Source organism: Pseudopipra pipra, chromosome 6, assembly GCF_036250125.1.
Source record: "Pseudopipra pipra isolate bDixPip1 chromosome 6, bDixPip1.hap1, whole genome shotgun sequence".
Classification (NCBI taxonomy): domain Eukaryota; kingdom Metazoa; phylum Chordata; class Aves; order Passeriformes; family Pipridae; genus Pseudopipra; species Pseudopipra pipra.
Window position 1 is genome coordinate 62,181,832 of NC_087554.1, and position 14,433 is coordinate 62,196,264.

General features: G+C 46.7%; 2 protein-coding genes across 3 annotated transcripts in view; one reads left to right on the plus strand and one right to left on the minus strand.

Annotated features, from left to right (window-relative positions):
- Positions 1-891: 891 nt before the first annotated feature.
- SOCS4 (suppressor of cytokine signaling 4) lies at positions 892-9,322 on the minus strand. The gene is made up of 2 exons (XM_064659584.1): positions 9,181-9,322; positions 892-2,756 (listed from the first exon to the last, which is right to left on the minus strand). Exon 2 carries the CDS (start codon positions 2,655-2,657, stop codon positions 1,362-1,364), a length of 1,296 nt encoding a protein of 431 aa, XP_064515654.1. The 5' UTR covers positions 2,658-2,756; positions 9,181-9,322; the 3' UTR covers positions 892-1,361.
- A 29-nt stretch (positions 9,323-9,351) lies between these two features.
- Positions 9,352-14,433, plus strand: part of WDHD1 (WD repeat and HMG-box DNA binding protein 1) — a 28,027-nt gene continuing 22,945 nt past the window's right edge. For both annotated transcript variants that reach the window (XM_064659586.1, XM_064659587.1), the window contains exons 1-4: positions 9,352-9,426; positions 10,399-10,494; positions 12,195-12,306; positions 14,282-14,433. In XM_064659586.1, coding sequence (XP_064515656.1) covers positions 10,418-10,494; positions 12,195-12,306; positions 14,282-14,433 — 341 coding nt within the window. In that variant the 5' untranslated portion in view covers positions 9,352-9,426; positions 10,399-10,417. The remainder of the gene's footprint in view (positions 9,427-10,398; positions 10,495-12,194; positions 12,307-14,281) is intronic.

Consider the following 14,433-nt stretch of genomic DNA (forward strand, 5'->3'; position numbering starts at 1 on the left):
AGAACTGCAGATCCCTGCTGCACCTCCTGGAGCTGCACCCCCAGGCCAGCCTGGAGAGCCGTGGAGTTTCCTGCCTGAACCCGGATCCACTGAGCCTCAGTGGGATTCCACCAAGAACTCAGCAGCAGATCTGCCTATCCATGTAATGTAAGTAATGCTTTCAGGAGCATTATCCATGCATGGTTTTCCCGTACATGGAATTTGGCAGGAAGCCACCCGACTGAATGCTTCACATTGCAAGAAAGACCTGCAGACTTTTTTTTTCTTTCCTAACTAACTATACTTATTAAAAAAGCAACCCCCCTAGTAACCAAGTAGGAAGGTTACTCATCATCACCTCAGGCTCACCCATGCAGGATGAGATAGTTTAATATGCAGATTTTTAAGGAAATATCTTCCTTCTCACCCTCCCACCCCCTGTTTTATCATTTCACCAGCGGCAGCTCCTCTAGTGAAAACTGGGTATATTTCATACAATGAAATAGTAACACAGAAACAGAGTTTCCAAGTCCAAGCCCCATCTATCATAAATAACGACATCATTATCCCTTCCAGACACTGATCAAATCCCAGTTTACGAGCAGTTTGCTTTTTACTGCTATTATACAAAATGAAAAGCTGTTCCAGCACCCCGCAGCTCTGACAACGAGGAGCCTTCCTCTTTTTCCATCCAAAATCTTTCCAGGACCAGTTTGTACATGTTTGTTCCTGCACTGAGTGTTGTCCTTAACTTGAATTGTTTTTCCTCTCCCTGGTATTCAGTCCCCTGATGTATTTTTAGAAAGATCATATCCTCTTTCCAACTTCATTTTGCTCGGAATAGTAATGTTAGAAATAGACTGATGAATTTACTGTGCTGGGTACGGACAGACACATACACACACACGGAGGTTAGGGCACTCATTTTAAAAGAAATGCAGAAAATACAGGTGAGTCAATCTTTAGTTAACAGTGCATTATTTCAAACACGTCAGCAACACATGTCAACTACAATAGAAAAGACAGATCAAGTTCAAAACTGATTTTTTAGGGGTTTTCAGATCTAACGACTATCCATCTATAGAAATACCAGAAAGTCTACCTGGAATTCCATAAAACTCTAGTCTGGGAACAGTACCAAAAGCCCACAATGAATATAATGTCTAAAAAAAGAGAGTTGGGAAGACTCAAAAGTACATTGGGATAAAAGAGCCTTAGACAGAGACTAGTTTGGGTGGTAAATAATCTGCAGAAAAAGAAAAAAAATTAATCAAATTGCTATTAAAAAAAAAATAAACCTAGAAGGAAAAAAAGACTGAACATACTATTGCCTGTTGAGAGACAATTTCTTTCGGAGACAACTTCTTTCACAAAAATATTTTCTAGCTTTGCTGCTCTGGTACATCAATCCTGAGCACTCTAACTTTTGACTTATAGTGATATTCCTTCAGATACAGCTTCACCGAGGGAGGAATGGGAAGTGCATCGATCCCATCGTAAGTTGTACAGTTGCAAATGACCGTTCTGCATATATGCTGAAGGGAGAAAGGGAAAGTCCTGTTCAGGGGAGTGGACAAAAGGGGTTCAAAGAACATACAGGAACTTGGATCTTTGTAGTGTTCTAGGAGTCCCGTGATGTCAGGGGAGTGGAAGACACAAGGGTCGTGGGCATCAAAGCTGAAGTTGTGGTTCCACTGCTCGATCCGCGCGTGGAGGGAGCGACTGTAGCGCCTGAAGCTCACGGAAAACAAATAGTCTTCCTGGGCAGAATCTCGTAGCAAAAATGTCCCCTCTGGCTTTCCTTCCAGCAGCGCCTCAGCTGCATATTTATCCATGACTCCCCAGTAGCAGGGATTGTTATTGATCTGGAGGAGGTCTGGGACGAGGCAGTGGACATAATCAATCTGCGTGTGGTATTTCGGGGGCGTTTCCATCCGCAGCAGCTCATCATCCGTCTCCCACTTGGGCTTGTTTCTTTTTCTGGAACTTGTGCACAGAGTTATAACTTCGTCATCAGAGTCCATGTCGCTCTCATCCCTACTGCTCCTTGTCACCTTACCTGTGGCCTCACCCCGGGAGGAGCCGCTGTCGGTGAAGTCGCAGGACGGGGAGGGAGAGTCCATCCCCCCGTTGGCAACCTCGTCGTCTCCCCGCTGATCCTCCCTTTCCTCGTGCTGGGATAAATCAGCAATTATCCAGTCTTCCGCTTTCGGACTTATGGGGGCCGTGTGCCTTTTGATCAAGTGCCACCGGAACGCCAGCTCCGAGCGCGGGGGGAAAGGACACTTATCCAGCATCAACTCACTGATATGGATTTTCCTTTTGGATGGCAGTCCCGAGGCGTGCCGGCTGCTGCAGTTCTTTATGGGAAAGCACTGGCCCACAGCATCTTGGAGCTTCTGCTTGAGAGAGCGGCCCAAAAACCTGTGGCCGCAGGACCGGTCGAGATCCAGCTCGATGGACGAGCAGCTGTATTTCCTCTCTTGGCTCCTTAAATTAGTCCCTGCTCTTCCCCCAGTGCTTGCCGTTTCGGCATCAGGACAGTGCTCGCTCTTTTTGGACCAGGAAAGCTTCTTCCCACTCCAGACATACCCGTCCTTCCTGTCGGCGCTCCTGCTCCGGCTGCTTTTGGGCCTCACATCTGCGTTTTTAGCACTGCTGTCCTTGTTTTCTGCCATTGTGACAGCTTTGCTTCACGAGTTGCCAGGAAGCGCAGTGTGCTTCTTGTAGGGTTCCTCTACATAAGGAGGCTTCCTCGAGGCACTTTCTGGAAATATCTGAGGAGAAAAGAAAGCACAGCTCAGTTCTGCACAGGCAATCCAACGTCACTGCTGGATACAGGACAACAGCCACGATCAGTTGCTGGCCATGTAAAAATCATATCGTCGGGGTGAATCCACAAGCACACCCCAAACATACCAGCCTGATCCCAGAAAAAGCTCAATTAACCCTTCCTTGGGAAAATCATCCTCCAGAACAAACCGCCTTATGTGGTTTTGGGGAATCCGTTCTGACTACGCATTCTAGGTGTTGGCAATCCCCTTGTGCCAGGGTCAGTTCCTAAAGGAAACCCTTCCCGTGGCAGGTGATGCTGCTTTGGCTGTTTATGGAGCAAATTCTGCATCTCTTCCAAAAAACCTTTCAAGAAGGAACAAACCAGAACAGAAACAACTAGGTCAGAGTACAAAGAGCTACTGTACCTAGATGATATGCCTGTTTGCTACTAATCCACAGGGTGGGATGCCAGAGATCTGTTTCTTAACTGACACTTTTGGGTCACTTTCTGGATGAAAAAAAATTAAAAAATTAAATTTTATCAGTCACAGATTCCGTCAGTTTTTGAAAGCTGTTTTCCTCTGCCTTTTCAAACGGAGGTAGGAAATACAGAGTCCCCAAGGGATTGAAATATCTGGGGCTTTACATACTGAAAAGGATTAAAACAATCCAGTCCCTTACTAAAAGCAATTTTAAAAGGCCGTGAAAGATGGAACTGCTTATTACTCATTAGAGAAGGAAGTTTACATTATTAAAATCAGTGTTTCTCTGAGACCTACGCTCACTGATTTCATTTTCTTTTGTTTCCAGAGGTGTATTGAATTCTCAAACAGATGAGAGGTTTCCTTTTGAATGCTGCACCTTGAAAAACAGATTAAAAAAAAAAAAATCCTCTTTTGATTACTCAGTCGAAAACAGAGCAGGGTTTTTTCAAGGTACACAGATAGCAATATGGCATGGATGCTATACCCCCCCCAGGCATGGCAGAATGTAGAAATATTTCCCATCATCTATCATGATATTCTACAATTCTGTGATGCTTTTGCACCAAAACCAAGCACAGGTCCTCTGTTCCACCGGGGTTTTTCGGCTGTGGGGTTTCTGTCCTGTCGTTTTGGGTTTGGTTTTTGTTTTGTTTTGTTTTTTTTTAAACAACTAATTGACACGGTAAATACTAAGCAGGAAAAGAAAAGGGCATCCACTTCCTCTCTCCATTCAATCCATTCTCATCATCAGGATTAGCCAGCATGACACAACCTCTCCGTGGTCCCCCGGGGCTGCGCAGGCTGAGTTCGAGCCTCTGCTTTCAGTAAGAGAACAAGGCAGCCGTGCCAAGAGGCTCACAGGCAATCTGCGGGCCAAATGCAGCCCAGATGGAACTTTCACCCAGGAATTTTTGACGTTGCATTCCTTATTTAAAACCCACGAACCCGAGAGCTGAGCGGGGGAAAGGAAAAGGGAGGCGAAGGGAGGAGATGCAGAAATGGAGAGCGAGGGTAAGAGAGGTTAAATACTGCAGATGTGTTGGGAAAAAATGGCATTAGAGCAATGTAGATGAATAGTTCCTCGCTGGTAGAAGTGGAATCACAGAACAGGGTCCGTATTCCAGTAATTATAAATCAAAGATTAAACTAAAGATTTATTTTTCTTCTCTCAGGATTTTGTAAATCGCTTTTCACCGAAAGCATTGCAAGACACAATGAAGACAGAAGGAAGGTAATATTTATAAGTGAGACTCAAAACATCTTTAGTTAGACCAGGGTTCATTCATTGCTTTTGCAACATTGATATTTTTCATCCAGAAACAACTAGAGTGGAGCACTGAATTTTCTCCACAATTAAAAAAAGAGGAGAAAAAGCAATCTCATTGACCCTGGTGATAATCTGAAGAAAAAAGTTATTCTAGATTTATCCTGTAGTAAAAATACATTAACTCTCTATATATGGGATTTTTAATTGGGCAGAGAGAGACATCACTGAGGTTGCAAAGTCAAGTACTTAAAAATTAGGATATGACAGTTTGTAATTGCTCTTGAAACCTTCAATTATCTCATTCTGCTCATCCAGCCCATATAAGGGATAAGAACATGCAGAATATGGGCTCTTAATTAAAAACTGCAAAACAAACAAAACCCAGAAGTTGGAAAGGCCCATTATTTCCTGACTTGAGCCTTCCAACTGAAAGAAGCTCAGTGTTTCACGGAATTTTTGGGTTGCTGTTGTGGTTAACTGTGAAGCCACCTTCCCCTTTGTGCCTTTTCTCTATCACAAACCATTAGTGGCACCTGAACCCTGAAAGTGAAGCTGGAGGAGCAGCACGTGATGCTGTAAAGCCACGCACCATTAGCCAGAGCTGCTTCCCTGGGGTTTGGAGGCTGCTGGAACCCAGGCGCCAGCTCTGCCACGTCAGAGCAGGAATTGCTAATCAGGCAGAACACCAGAGCTGTGAAAAGAGCAGGGAATAAATGAAGAAAAAAAGGGATGTCACCCTACCAAAGCCAGGCTTGAACTGTGTGAAGGAACAGTGGTCAGCTTGACTGAGGAGATAAAACCTCTTTTCCCAAAAGTGTTACAAACATCCGTGTGCTCGTAGGAGAGCTGCCTTCCAAAACATCAGCCATAGGGTATTTAGGTGCCCAAATCCCACTGTTTGGCATTACAGGAAGGGATCACACCTTCACACCCTTCCAAATCCATGATTCACAGCCCCACCAACAAAATGGGGACCAAAAATAACTAAGAGAGTCGGAAAGAGGAAGGCATAAAGGGCAGGGATGCATTCAGAGCTCTATTACCACTCCGGGCTATCCATCTAAACCAGCTCTTCCTTTCAGTGCAGCATCCGAGGGAAATGCCATGTACATCCATTAACGGCTGGAGAGGAGGGCGAGGATAAAAGAGGGGGAAGATGGAGTGTACTTTTCCCTACAGGGCAAGGTTAAATGGAGGGGCCCTCACACACACCAGTGCTGAGCTCCTTTTGGGGGATATTATTAGTGTCCTGCCTCCAAAAGCCTTCTCCTGCACGGGGACACCTCAGGCATCTCCGAAGCCGATGGATTTGACAAAACCCTTATGCTGGAAACTCTTCCCCCTGAGGAAACGGCCAAGATAAAGCAACGAGCGGGGATGAGCAGAGTTCATTTCAGGCCACAGGACCCGGCTTGTGGTCCAAGGTTACCCAACACTGTCACAGCCACAGTCCCTGGGGACAAGCAGAGAGCTGGGTGGGTTTTGTTGGTGGGTTTGTGATGTGCCCAGCTCCCTCCTTCAGAGGTTCCCCTCTCCTGTCTGCAGACAAGATGCTTTTCCTTTCAAGAGCTGATGCCTCAACACTAAGACTTCAAGCCCAGACTAAAAGCAATATCCAGTCTCTATTTGGAGGAATAACAATATTACCTCCTCGCCAGGGGTAGGCTGCAATCCACAACTGTGATAAGGCAGAGACAGCCTCACCATATGTCTAATTAAATCAGTGGCAAATACTCAATGACTCCAATAGGAGAATCAAAACCATAAGCGTAGACAGACCCTTTTTTTTAATTATTATTCATTCAATAAATACTTAAATACCGAACTGCTTTAACTAGATACTTATGTCCTGAGCTGCTGGATCCTTGCCTGTGGCCCAAAGCCTCCAAGTCCTCTTCACCAAGCTGCTTCCCTTTGGGTATAATGAAGGAGCAGGGAATGTGGGCTCAGGGGAGCCATGGCATGGCTGAAAACCCCCAAGGATGGAGGTCCCACCACCTCTCCAGTGCTCCCACACTGCACAACCCTTCTAGTGAAGGAAGTACTGGGAAAGTTTTCTGTCCAAGCACACAAAGCCTCTCTGTATTATGCCTCTAATTAAACAAAAGAAGACTCACAAAGAACAATAAATCAATTTTGGGATTGTTACAGAAATTGGTGTTCTAGAGCTGACAAAATCCTGAGAGAGGAGAGCAAGCTGTAATAAGCTGGAGGACTTTTTCTTTCAACTTACATAAAAGTTATTTTAAAACAAAATCACATTGGTCACAAGCTGGTTTTGCTAATTTTGCCTGATTAGATTTTGGCCAGGAGACCACATTTTAAAACCTGACCTTCCCAACCTGTTGAGGATAACAACAAATCAAATTTTTCTTCAGTTTTGACTTTATTTTATGACACCGTCCAAAAATACTCGACTCCAGAAGCCTTTCCAGCAAATTAAAGCAATAATCACACACACACACACACACAAAGGACTTTCTAAAGGTGCCAGTGGTAACCTACAATACTTCTTCCTTGGAAACACCCTTGATTTATCCCTAGAAGCACAGGGGGAAGGGGGCTATGCCCAGCTAACCCCAACACTGGGGCTGTTTTATTCACAGCCAGGAGGTGGAACTGACCTGGAAGCAGCAGGTGCCAAAGGTGAGGGCTGCTCCTCTCTGCTGCTTTAATGAGGGCTCTGCTCGCGTGTGGAAGGAGAGATGCTCGCAGCGCTTTGCCGACCGCAGCAGCCTCTCGAGCACTAAATCAGCCAAAGCTTTATGATCCATGACCAACACTCCGCGCTCCACCCAGAAACCGAGCAGGAGAGCCGCGATTCCCGGCTCCCGCCCCGCCGCTCGCTCGCAGCCACTCGCACCTATTAATCAAGTCGGCAGCAGGCTGAGCTCCCAACCGGATTTAAAGCACAACTTTGCATTTCATGCCGTGTCACTCGGGACGTGACAAAGCCACGGGGCCTGCAGTCCCTTGGCCAAGCGATCATGGGACCCTGCCACCCTCCCGAAAAGCCTCCCCCTGGTTTTTCCCGTGCCGCTCAAAGAGTTATCCCAGCAGGCAGCACCTCCAGACAGCACCTCCAATTTAGTTGTTTCTTAGAACTGAATGTAAAATGCTTTAGGCGCAGTTTGTATCAGAGCCTCTGACAAAACAAAATAATTAAGAAAAATAAACACATTCGACGTGCATTTGTCTCCATCCCAGGCAGTGGCTTGCAGCAAGAATAGCTTGGTCTTCCCACTCATCTGATAAGTGGTTCAGCTCGGAATCATTTCTCTAGAACAGATTACCCTCGCCAGAAATCACGATTTGCTGAAATATGTAGGTTACACCCATGGAAAACGTGTCTCTACACAGCTTCCACGAGGTTTAATAATGAAATCTGGCCATATGTATATATGTATATTATTTTTTCTTACAGAAGCGTGCCTGCTTTGTAATCCTGTCACTTACTCATTCATGAAAGTACCAACAATGTGAGTGTTAGAGAGAACCACATTTCCAATATAAATAAATCACTCTGCTCACCCCAACCACCAATAACTCCGCTGCAGAGCAAAATTGAAGATAAAAGGGTTTTGCCTGGAAGCAATTTTTTCTTCGAATCAGGAATAAACCGGGCCAGATCATTAGGGCTACATAAAGGGAAAACAGATAACTGCTGCTTTCCTCTTTATTTCAGGTATGTTGAGCTCTAGCGTTTTGGTTGTTTTTGGTTTGTTTGGTTGGTTTTGTTTGTTTTTTTTTTAATCCTTCGAGAAATCCACCACGATGCTTTCTTCCTATTTTTTCAGCCAAAAAAACCCCAAAAAAACCAACAGCTTGGCGATTTTCGCAGCGCAATCGCTACCTGCCTGACTGACACCGCCGCCAACTCCACCTCGCACGCATCAGGATGGCCGCAATTCCAGAGTAATTCCATAATGACCAGAACGATCTCCGAAGGGGTTTGACCCCGCAGCCGGGTGAGCGCAGCCCCCGCTGCCATCGGGGCGCTGCCTAAGGGCGGGCGGGGGGGGGGGGGGGGCGAAGGGCACTGCCCCACATTTGGGCTTTTCCTGCCGTTCCAGAGCTTCTGGAGGGGCTGCCATTAAACACGCACGGGGATGTATATACAGGGAACGTATATATGCACTATAAATGTCGGGATATACATCGGGCAGGGGGTTTTTTTCAGAGGAAAACCAAACGCCCGCCGGGGACCGAGATCCGCCGGTGACACAGCGCGGACCCGGGGCCGAGTCCCCCGCGGTGACAGGAGACCTCGGACTGAACCCCCGCGGTGACAGGAGCCCCCAGCCCACAGGGTGACCGACAGGGACACAGACACCGGGCCGAGCCCCCGCGGTGACAGGGATCAGAGCCCGGCTCGAGTTCCTCCGGTGACAGCAGAGCCCGGACCGACCCCCCCGCTGACAGAGCGCAGAGCCCGGACCGAATCCCCTCGGTGACAGGCGACCCCGGACCGAACCCCCTCGGTGACAGGAGCCCCTGAGCCCCTCTGGTGACTGACAGGGGGCTCAGACCCCGGCCCGACCCCGCCCGGTGACGGGACACCCCGATCCCCCCCGTACCGTGCCCGACAGGGGCTCAGACCCCGATCCCCCCGGTGCCGGCGCTCGCACCCCTCTGCCGCCCCCCAGCCCCGCCGACCCCGCTCCCCGCACCCACCTCGCCGTGCCGCGACGTTGTCCCCCGGGGCGGCCGCTGTGTCCCGGGTGTGTCCCCAGCCGGGTGCCGGCGGTGCAGCCGCGGCCCCTCAGCCCTCAGCCGCCGCCGCCATCCCGCTGCCGGGGCCGCCCCGGCCCGGCCCGGCCCCGCCCCGGCGCTGACGGCGCGGGCCCGGCCCCGCGGCGGGCGGGGCGGCGGCGGCGGGCGCGGGAAGGCTCGAACGGGCGGCGGGGCCGGCGGGGAGCGGTGAGGGGGGAGAGGGGGAGGGCACGGTCGTGCTGGGACCCTGTTCGGGGTGGGGGGAGCCGGGCGGGACTAAGGGTCCTGCTGGGGTCTGGCGGGCGGCTCGGCCCGGCCCGGGCTGGCCGAGGGACAGGCCCCGGCACCACACGGGCCTCCGGGCCTCGGCAGCCTCGGTATTCCTATCGCATTCCCTCGGTATTCCTATCCTCGCAATGTCCCTATTTCCTGGGTGCCCCCATGCTCTCGGTGTCCCCATCCCCTGTGTTGTCCCCATTCCCTCGGTGCCCCCAGTTCCCTCGGTGCCCCCAGTTCCCTCGGTGCCCCCAGTTCCCTCGGTGCCCCCATCCCCTCGGTGCCCCCATCCCCTCGGTGCCCCCATCCCCTCGGTGCCCCCATCCCCTCGGTGCCCCCATCCCCTCGGTGCCCCCATCCCCTCGGTGCCCCCATCCCCCCAATGTCCCCATCCCCTCGGTGCCCCCATCCCCTCGGTGCCCCCATCCCCTCGGTGCCCCCATCCCCTCGGTGCCCTCATCCCCCCAATGTCCCCATCCCCTCAGTGCCCCCATCCCCTCAGTGCCTCCATCCCCCCAATGTCCCCATCCCCCCTGGCGCACCCATTCCCTTGGTGCCCCCATCCCCACAATGTCCCCATCCCCTCAGTGCCCCCATCCCCACAATGTCCCCATCCCCTCGGTGCCCCCATCCCCTCGGTGCCCCCATCCCCTCGGTGCCCCCACCCCCCCAATGTCCCCATCCCCCCTGGCGCACCCATTCCCTCGGTGCCCCCATCCCTGCAACGTCCCCATTCCCCCAATGTCCCCATCCCCGCAATGTCCCCATTCTCTCGGTGCCCCCATCCCCGCTGTGTGGGTGTCCCAGCAGCTCTCACCTGGCCCCACCGGCTGAGGCTCTTCCCGAAGCGTTTCCTTCTAACTGATGTTATTTCTCCTCTTTTTTCCCCCCCCCTCTCCACAGACACACAGTGGGAGCGAAGATGCCCTCGGCTCGGAAGCCGATGCGGTACGGCCACAGCGAGGGACACACCGAGGTCTGCTTCGATGACACCGGGAGGTAACAGCCCCTTTCCTGGAGACTGGGGGAGGGATGGGCTTGTTCCTGTCTAATGATTGCGCAGGAGCTGGGGGTTAGGAAAAATTTCGTCACTGAAAGGGTGGTCAGGCATTGGAAAAGGCTGCCCGGGGCAGTGGTGGAGTCCCCATCCCTGGAGGGATTTAAAAGCCGTGTGGATGTGCCACTTGGGGACATGGGTTAGTGGTGGGCTTGGCAGTGCTGGGGGAACAGTTGAACTCCATGATCTTAGAGGGATTTTTCCAACCTTAGTGATTCCATGAGGTTCTGTACCAGCCACTGCTGCTGGGATGGATTTATGGCCTGGCATGGTCCAGGAAATCCTTTGTGTTTTGCCTGTGCTGAGAACTGCCTATGTGGCATATTTTGGTGCTCTGAGTTTAGAAGTGATTCATTTATAACTTAAATGTAAGCATATATATACACACATATCTATCTCATATATATTTATAGTGTGTATCATATATATATAAATATTCTATATGCACATTCTGTGTGAGTGACTTCATTGAATCTAGCAGAAATCAGTGTAGTGTGGGAGTAAATATGTTTATGTATACACTAAGAAATTAAAAATATAGTTGAAGGAATCCAACATTGGGCTTGTTATCTTTTTATTCATGTGCTAGATCTTGAATGTATAAACATAAACTAAGTATTTACTGTTACCTTTATACTGATGCAAAGACAAACCAAAAAACCAAGCCCTCTCGAAATTAACTCAAGGGATAAGTTTTATATATTGAGTACAGTTTAAATCCATATTATTTTATTCCTTTCTTTAGTTCATTAATTTAGATGACTACTGTTAAGATTTAGTCTAGTAAAAACAATCCCTTGAAACCACAAAAAGCCTCATTTGCCACTAAAACCAAATGTTTAAGAAATGATGCAGACATCTCTCCCAAATCCCACTGGACCACTGCTGCTGGTGTCTGCTGTACAGACCTTACAGAACTAAGGAGCAACATCAGAGCTTCACCACTGGCTCTGTAACATTTTGCTGTTTAATTAGAGTTTTTGGGGATTGCAAAGAGCATTTAAAAAAAAGAGAATGCAAGATTTGATTATAGATTCACGATGCCTTTAATTAAAAATCCCGTGCAAACTTCTGGTATTTTCTCTGTGATTTCAGGTTATTTTTTTCTACCCCAAAATTGTGGAAGTTGACTCCAGCAAACTTTAATTCTGTATTAATTACTTTTTAAGGGCTCAGGAGGCCCAGCCCTACACATTAAGCTTGCAGCTTCAGTTACATTAACACTTTTATTTTTTTCCCTCAGCTTTGTAGTCAGCTGTAAGGTAAGTTTTCAAAGTCTTAAGAAGAAATTAAATGCCCTTAGGTAGATCAGTGCTAACTAAATCCTTTGAAAAATCCACTCTATATCCTGGAAAAAAATGGATTGACTTGTGATATCTAAGGATCAGTTCAGATGAGTGCCAGGCCTGGGTGGTTGTCAGACTCAAGGTGCTCTGTTCTATCAGATGTTACCTTTTCCCTTCTGTGTTTAATGGGTTACTTAGACATAATAAATGTAGATATTAACTGTATCATGTAATATTTATCTGTTTCAGTTAAAAAACCACTAGCACTTTAGTAACAGTTCCCATTTGGGGATTGGAAGTTGCAGTGGTTGTCCTTTCTGTTCCTCAGTGGTAACAACTCCTGTGTCTTTCCCCAGCTGCATTGTAACTTGTGGCAGTGATGGAGATGTTAGGATCTGGGAAAACCTGGATGACGATGATCCCAAGTCCATTAATGTGGGAGAAAAGGCCTACTCATGTGCTCTAAAGGTATGTTTTTTAAAAAATTCCTCACAGCTTTGGATTTTCCAGCTCAGGGATGCTGCTTGTGTGGGTAACATTAAACAAGAATAGTTCTGACAATTCTTTGTACCCCGTACACAATTGTAGAGGAATTATTTCTTATACTAAACTCTTGTATTTTTTTTTTCTTCCTTTCCCTTCACATTGTTATACTAATTTCTGGCTTTGATCTCCTCTTGAGAAACAAAGCCAGCAGATTAAGCTAATTATGCAGTGAACTTTTTGGGCTGTTTCAGTGTTTTCTCACAATGTGAGTTGCAGGAAGTTTCCCAGCATGAGATGTGAACATCAGGTATTAGGAAAAAAGCCAAGAGGTTGTTTTATGTGGGTCTGTGTTAAGGCTCAAGGAATCATAATCTGTATTAGTCAAAAATTGCTTTCACAAGGTGGGTGTTGAGTAATGTTTTGGTAACACTTTTTTTTTTATAATTGGTTGATATTTCACTCTCAAAATTGTCATTTGGCCCAAAGTTGCCTCTGACCCACCATCCCCAAAGTGAGAATTTATATAATAGAAAATAATTATTTTTACTATGCACACTCGTGTATTTAGCTTGAGAATTCTCACAGTATTTCCTTCATGTCCAATTATGGTTATATTACATTAATAATAGCAGGTCTAAAATGTTGTCTTTGTGGAAATTTTAGAAGAAGAGAAGAATTCCAGAAGCCTACATCAGTTCTTCACATACTGTGTAGTTAACTTGGCAGTGATAAAGGGAATCTTTAAAACTGTTTTTCAACTACTTGTGATTTTGGGAAGGTGCATGAAAGAGGAAATAAATAAATATTAACATATATATATTACATTTTAAGAATTATCATTTGAAACTTTATTCAGAACTACTGCCTTAAGTGAAACCTCCTTCTTATAAACATCTTTGTAATATCTCTTTTAACATGCCTCATGTATCTATTCCTCAATACTTGTATAATCTATTTTCATCACTGATTTTTAGGGTGATTTGCCATTGATTTTCATCTCATTATTTATTCTTTCACAAACCAAGTGAGGTCATTTGATTGGGTTCTCTCAGCAGATCAGTGGCAGAGCCAGAAATTGCTAAAACTATTAAAGAATAGATGAGGAAAAATCCTGGGTTTAATATTAGTGGGAAAATCTGAAAAAAAAGTGCTTTTAGTTTTGAGGGATTTTTTATTTTTAAACAGTGAGAGGCTTAAGCATCAGGAAATCTTATTTCAAAAGTTAGTCTCATTAATTAAATGTCATGAGGGACTGATCTGAGATGTTGATGTAATCTAGGTAATAAATCTCAGCTCTTCTTTAATTGGGTTATTCACTACTGACTGCTGCTTTCTTTACCTTCAGCATTTTTGCTATGACTTTTGGCAGTTTAAAAGAACCCCAAACAACCACAATGCAGCCTCCCCCCTCAACATACACACACAAAAAAGGAAATAAGGCATTCCTTTATATATATTTCAAAATTTTACTGCTATGTACAACTGAGGAATAATACTGCCACTTGAAGAAGAGATATTATTTTCCAAGTGTGGGATAATTATTTCTTTTGTGTTGCATTTCTTTTGAATCTGGATTCATTTTTAGTAAAGACCTGCCTTCTGTTTTCTGCAAAGAGCTGAGCTGTAGTTCATGAACTTCTCATCTTTCCCTGGTGGCATTTGACTGAGAATTCCAGTGCAAGGGTGCCCTCTCCTGCTGCTGCAGCATATGAATGTAAATAGGATTTGATAAAGTACTTTAAATTGATAAAGTACTAAAACTACTGTGCTTTTTAGGGAAAGAATCAAAGTTAGAGTATTTTCCCTTCTCCTCTTACTGTCAGACCCTTTTGGAACTAATAAAGTTAATTTGCCCAAATATTTGGAGCATCAGAGTAGCTTTTATTTATTTTTTTTTTGTTGTTCCATGGGCGTAAATATGCTTTTAATAAAATTCTGTGATGAATTTCGTTTTCAGAATGGAAGACTGGTCACAGCAGTCTCGAACAACACTGTTCAGATGCACACATTTCCCGAGGGAGCCCCCGATGGAATCCTGACTCGTTTCACCATGCACGCCAACCACGTCACCTTCAGCAGTGGTGGCACCAGAATTGCTGCTGGATCCAG

What these genes read in the sequence shown, in the direction of transcription:
- SOCS4 (XM_064659584.1), bottom strand. Translation starts at nt 2,657, where the DNA reads ATGGCAGAAAACAAGGACAGCAGTGCTAAAAACGCAGATGTGAGGCCC.